Source organism: Temnothorax curvispinosus, unplaced genomic scaffold (genome assembly GCF_003070985.1).
Source record: "Temnothorax curvispinosus isolate PA1 unplaced genomic scaffold, ASM307098v1 QBEX01012415.1, whole genome shotgun sequence".
Taxonomy (NCBI): Eukaryota; Metazoa; Arthropoda; class Insecta; order Hymenoptera; family Formicidae; genus Temnothorax; species Temnothorax curvispinosus.
The window spans coordinates 18,957-25,007 of NW_020222195.1; the positions used below are offsets into that span (position 1 = coordinate 18,957).

At 31.0% G+C, this 6,051-nt stretch overlaps 1 protein-coding gene across 1 annotated transcript; it reads right to left on the bottom strand.

The window, feature by feature from the left end:
- Nucleotides 1-3,300: 3,300 nt before the first annotated feature.
- Nucleotides 3,301-5,706, bottom strand: LOC112462423. The gene is made up of 7 exons (XM_025028177.1): nucleotides 5,455-5,706; nucleotides 5,147-5,365; nucleotides 4,827-4,928; nucleotides 4,627-4,727; nucleotides 4,027-4,275; nucleotides 3,744-3,903; nucleotides 3,301-3,574 (listed from the first exon to the last, which is right to left on the bottom strand). The coding sequence occupies exons 1-5, from the start codon at nucleotides 5,651-5,653 to the stop codon at nucleotides 4,192-4,194; spliced, it is 705 nt and encodes a 234-aa protein (XP_024883945.1). The 5' UTR covers nucleotides 5,654-5,706; the 3' UTR covers nucleotides 3,301-3,574; nucleotides 3,744-3,903; nucleotides 4,027-4,191.
- Between the last annotated feature and the right edge of the window lie 345 nt (nucleotides 5,707-6,051).

The window sequence follows — 6,051 nt, forward strand, 5'->3', positions numbered from 1 at the left end:
AAAAAGATGTGAAATCTTTAACAATAATAAGAGGTTTTATTTCGACTCAATTGGCTATATAAAGTTGACACAAACGTTACAATGTTTCGATCTTTGGTTCGGGTCCTTATCAAGCAATCTACAAAACAATTTGGTCTAAGGTCATAATTAAAGTCATATTTTAAAATTAACGGAGCAAAGTTAAAGGAATGTAATACCTACTAATAAAAAAAAACCATGACTTTTACATTAAACCCATGAAGATTTTTGCCGAAAAAACCATAAGTAAGATGTGGAATGTCGCTGGTAGTGACTTGAATTGATGCAGTATAAATGCGCAAATTAAAACCATTATGTCGTTGTAAGAAGTAGCGCACGTGTTGTCGAGGCGAGCATGTTCATGCGACTAACATTGAGTAGACGGACGAATTTAATAAATAAATTGAAGAACATCAAGCGATTGCGATAACATTGTTATATATGGGATTTAAGTTGTCCGTGTCTTTTTGAAGATTGATTGTATCGGTCTGTTTTTTTTATGAAAAATGTCTCGGCTATTTCACGTTTTCTGGTGTTATTCTCCTTATGTAGTGTATCTACAGTTAAAATCGTACTTATGGGCGCTACTACCCAATAAGCACAAGTACGTCTTATGTACGTACAATGGACATCCATGTCGGACATTGTGTACATCCACTGGACGTCCATATTAAGTACGACGGACGTACAGTGGACATCCATTGTATATCCGTTTGCAACTGGGCTGGACATCCATAGGACATCCATTATTGGACATTTATGGATCTTAAATGGATATAAATTATTAATCTAACGGACGTACTTTGGACCTTTTATGGACAATACCTTTACTAGACATATTTCGGCTTCTTATTATACGTGCATAATTTAGAATTAATTAGGTAATAAAATGAATAACGATTTAGTGAAAAACTGAAATAGTTTTATTTTATACAGTTTTATATTATCACAGTATACATATACTTATTATTATTACTGCACTTACAGTATCACTACAGTATTTTGTAATACTGCAATACATTTATTAAATTAAACTATAATAATATTTATATATGTATATATAGCTACATGTAACTAACTCTTTTATAATCTTATATTTTATATAAACTAAAATATAAACGAAAAAAAATATAAACCATAGTAAATCGTAAACGGACCCTCGAGAATTAACAAAACGGGAAGAAAAGAGGCTATAAGGGTCAAACGCGGTTCTTCTTGCGTAATGTCTCATTTATTCATCTTCTTGGATATAACTTCAAACGTTTCGGCTCAATTTCGAGCCATCCTCAGCGATAACAATGGTTAGCCCACGATCTCCAAACCATATAGCAAGCTCGTCGACTCGTGTTATTTGTACCAAATGATCCTTATCTGTAAGATTTTGATGTATAAAATCAAAACTTAATTAACCCGAGACAGTGATTAACTTACCAAATGGTCAAGAGAACGTGGGAATAAATAAATAATCGAAGTGACTTGTCGGTAGCATCGACATTTTAAAAACGACGGACGGAATAAAAACATTTAACGTAACGTAGTCAGAATTCGAATGTATACATAGATAGTTGTGTCGATGATAAAAGTATTATTGTGATAAAATTCAAAATACCAATGAGAGCACGAGAGCTCGACGCGTCATAACAATTGTACAGCCAATAAGGACATCAATCGTAGGCATGGTTTACAATTTATTTAAAATAGTCATGTATGCGTGATGTAGAAAATCGGTGTCATTTTGCAAATTAATACTATTTTCCTGCAGTTTTATGTGAATCATTTCAGAAATTAGTCTCCTGGATAAATATTTCTCTTTGTCTAGGATTTCCACATTCTCCCAGTCAAAATCGTGATCTAGATTCTGCCTGTGTTCAGTGACGACAGATTGTGTCGAGGTAATTCTATTAATGTGGCTCCGATGTTCAGAAATTCGAGTTTTTAATTGCCTTTTAGTTTGGCCTACGTATGACGCGTCACATTCTCTACAGGAAATTTTGTAAACCACATTTTTATTCGATTGAGCTGGGAGGACATCCTTTTGTACTTTAATAAATTTTTTAAGTTTGTTTAGGCTAAAGAAAGACAATCTGACATTAAGATCCCTGACAACTCTTGTAAAATCATCGGAGCTTCTCACAAAAAAGAGGCACGATTATGGGCATGGTTGATAGGGCCTTTTTACTTTCCCACCCTAAATATCATTGTAAGAACGTTAAGTTTATAATTGATACTCTCCTGAAGAACGACTATCCTTTGACATTTATTTTTGATACTATCAACATGAGAATTAAAGCGTTAATTAACAGACGCACTCGCAGACAGGATGAATCTCTAACCATTTGCGAGGAAGAACGGCGTAAATGGTTCACTGTACCATACGTTGAGGGGATCTCCGATGATTTTACAAGAGTTGTCAGGGATCTTAATGTCAGATTGTCTTTCTTTAGCCTAAACAAACTTAAAAAATTTATTAAAGTACAAAAGGATGTCCTCCCAGCTCAATCGAATAAAAATGTGGTTTACAAAATTTCCTGTAGAGAATGTGACGCGTCATACGTAGACCAAACTAAAAGGCAATTAAAAACTCGAATTTCTGAACATCGGAGCCACATTAATAGAATTACCTCGACACAATCTGTCGTCACTGAACACAGGCAGAATCTAGATCACGATTTTAACTGGGAGAATGTGGAAATCCTAGACAAAGAGAAATATTTATCCAGGAGACTAATTTCTGAAATGATTCACATAAAATTGCAGAAAAATAGTATTAATTTGCAAAATGACACCGATTTTCTACATCACGCATACATGACTATTTTAAATAAATTGTAAACCATGCCTACGATTGATGTCCTTATTGGCTGTACAATTGTTATGACGCGTCGAGCTCTCGTGCTCTCATTGGTATTTTGAATTTTATCACAATAATACTTTTATCATCGACACAACTATCTATGTATACATTCGAATTCTGACTACGTTACGTTAAATGTTTTTATTCCGTCCGTCGTTTTTAAAATGTCGATGCTACCGACAAGTCACTTCGATTATTTATTTATTCCCACGTTCTCTTGACCATTTGGTAAGTTAATCACTGTCTCGGGTTAATTAAGTTTTGATTTTATACATCAAAATCTTACAGATAAGGATCATTTGGTACAAATAACACGAGTCGACGAGCTTGCTATATGGTTTGGAGATCGTGGGCTAACCATTGTTATTGCTGAGGATGGCTCGAAATTGAGCCGAAACGTTTGAAGTTATATCCAAGAAGATGAATAAATGAGACATTACACAAGAAGAACCGCGTTTGACCCATATAAACCATAATAAAAAATGAAAGTGATGATGAGTTTCTCAGGTAAGTTATTAATAAATGATTCGACCAATTAATTTTCAGCATCTGAACCTTCACGCGCAGTTTCTGCATCATTATTATTCTCTCCACGTTTCTTATTATTATTATTACTACGTTCTTTGGCTCTTCTTAACCACTTTTGGATTGCTTCTTCGCACTCTTTATTAGTAGAATTTGGGATGCTTTTTTTGACAGAACCTATAATATAAAAACAGGGTAAAAAATAATTAGAAAATTGTAAATAGTAAAATTGTAAATAGTAATTGTATATTGTATATTTGATAATCTACGAAGAAAGAATTATTTTAATAAAATCGTTAAATAAAAGATAATCGGTAAATAAAAGATAATCTAAAAAACTACTTACCAATTATCAAATCCGCTAATTTTAATTTGTTAAAAGTTTTTTTGGCTCGCCTTCCCAACCAGCTATAGGTTGATGCAAGGTCATTTGTTATTAACATTTGCAAAGCTCTTTGAGTAAAATTCTGTACAGAACTTCCACCAATTTTTGCAAGTTGATTCATCTGTAAAATTCAAAATAAAAATAATAATTAACTAAAATTTCATTAATTGATAAAGTATATTTGTAAAACTGCAATAAATATGTAACATATATATGTGAGAATAACACATTTATAAAATATTACCGCAACGTTAAAATTTTTCTCGTCGTTTAGGTGTTCATCGACGCGGATTAGGTCTTCCTCGTCTTGTAACGAAAAATTAAACATTGTGAAGAATGAAGTTGTTGCTTCCTCCACTTCATGAGTCACCTTATTCATAACAATACGATAACCGATTAACCGATGTGGTTAATTCGTGAAGTGAATCTGTATATTGCCACATGCTGGCTTTGAAAAGATTTTGTTGTTGGATGATTTCTTTAAAATAATTTTCTGGAAAAAAGTTTAATATATTTATTAATCGTGTCGAACATGTAATAATAATTTAATTTTATAATAAGATTAATGATAATTCTATCGAAAATAACTGTACATAAAATATATATTACTCGCAATCGCAAAATTTGCCTATTGCCCGAATTTTTTAACCAATGCAATATATGGCTTAAATGTCCATAACGCGTTCTGAGTACTTTATTTCGGCCACAACGCGTTGTTTTCCAACGCTCAGTGGTCAAAATAAATATCCAGAACGTGTTGTGGACATTTAAACTTATCCATATCGCATTGGTTAAAAATTCGGGCAATGGGCAAATTTTGCGATTGCAAATAACATATACATACCACAGTGTGTTTTATATGTACAGGACAACATTTACATTCTTGTTCATTAACATTCAATGGTTTATCGTTGTCATCTAAAGATTTATTACCTCGTTTATTACCTACAAAATTTACAAAAAATACATTTTAAACTTTTGCATTTTGTAAAGGTGCTTAATAGTTGTGATTAATAATTATATATATTACAAAAAATAATTTACCAATCGATAAATTCCTTTCAAATTTCTCATTTCGAATTCTATCGTTATTAGTAGCTTGACTCTTTTGTTTCGGCTTTCTTTTACTTATAAAAGTACTGGTGTCTGGAAGAAAACATTAGGAACTAAATGATTGAATGTTTTTTGAATTTATAAAGTATTCGCGAATGTTTTCTTTTATCCCTAAAAATTTACGTTATACTTTTATTTTAAAAAGATTTTAAAAAGTAAAATAACGCCAGATACTATATCTCTTCATTTATAAGATAATTAATTTTTAACAAAATTTATATAATGTAGCAAATAAATACATGCATACGAACCATTCGTTAAACGTGGAGGAGTCGGCAATTTAGTCGGCAATTTATTATTATCGTCTGATGATGATAGATTATCCTCATCAAATGAAAAGCCAAACGTTTTTTTTATTATTTTCCTTTTATTTCTGTCAGATTCTGTTTCATTCTGTTTAGATCTGTCAGAATTTACATCGGACGAATACTCCGCCCGTTTACACTTTTTTTCTGCTGTTGAATAATCATCTAAAACAAAATAAATATAACATGACGACAATGCATAAATATATTTTTTGTTAATTGATACATAAGAACACAATAAGTAATATATTTACAAAAAGTTCCATTTCGTATAAGCCGAATAGGATATGAAGGCCAAGAAGTATCAAGTGCATCGTGATTTTTTACTGCAGCTTTCAACTTGTCAGGTGTAAGCGTCGGCCAATAACATTTGTCATTTAGTATCCAACTTGATGGAACTACTTCAACACAATCTTCATCAGTGAAAATCACAATAGTCCATGTCTTTGTCATTTTTCCTGCAAATTATTAACAATTTGTGTACGCAACTTCAAATCGATCACTTTAAATATTATATAAATATTTGGAATCAAGCCGTTAACAAACAGAAGGAAATTCAATTTTTTATCTTATCGTAAAATTTATTTGTTAGGTATATATATTCTCAGAACAATTGAATATTATAATAATATTCTTTGGAATGTTATTCATCATTTTTAAAAATACTAAGAAGTTAATAAATTTAATATTTAAGAAATACATCTCTATTTTTATTAATTTTAATTGTAAAATATGATCTTAATAAATATAATCTAAAATAATTTTAATTGTAAAATATAAAAATAAATTGTAAAATGACATTTAAATAATCCTAAATTAAAATTATTTTATATAGAAAAGTAAAATTATAT

Excerpts from the sequence above, each read along its gene's own strand:
- LOC112462423 (XM_025028177.1), bottom strand. The coding sequence starts at position 5,653 with ATGACAAAGACATGGACTATTGTGATTTTCACTGATGAAGATTGTGTT. Across the intron at positions 4,929-5,146 it reads TCCTCCACGTTTAACGAATG|ACACCAGTACTTTTATAAGT; the intron begins GTTCGTATGCAT and ends GTTTTCTTCCAG. Across the intron at positions 4,276-4,626 it reads TACATATAAAACACACTGTG|AAAATTATTTTAAAGAAATC; the intron begins GTATGTATATGT and ends ACTTTTTTCCAG.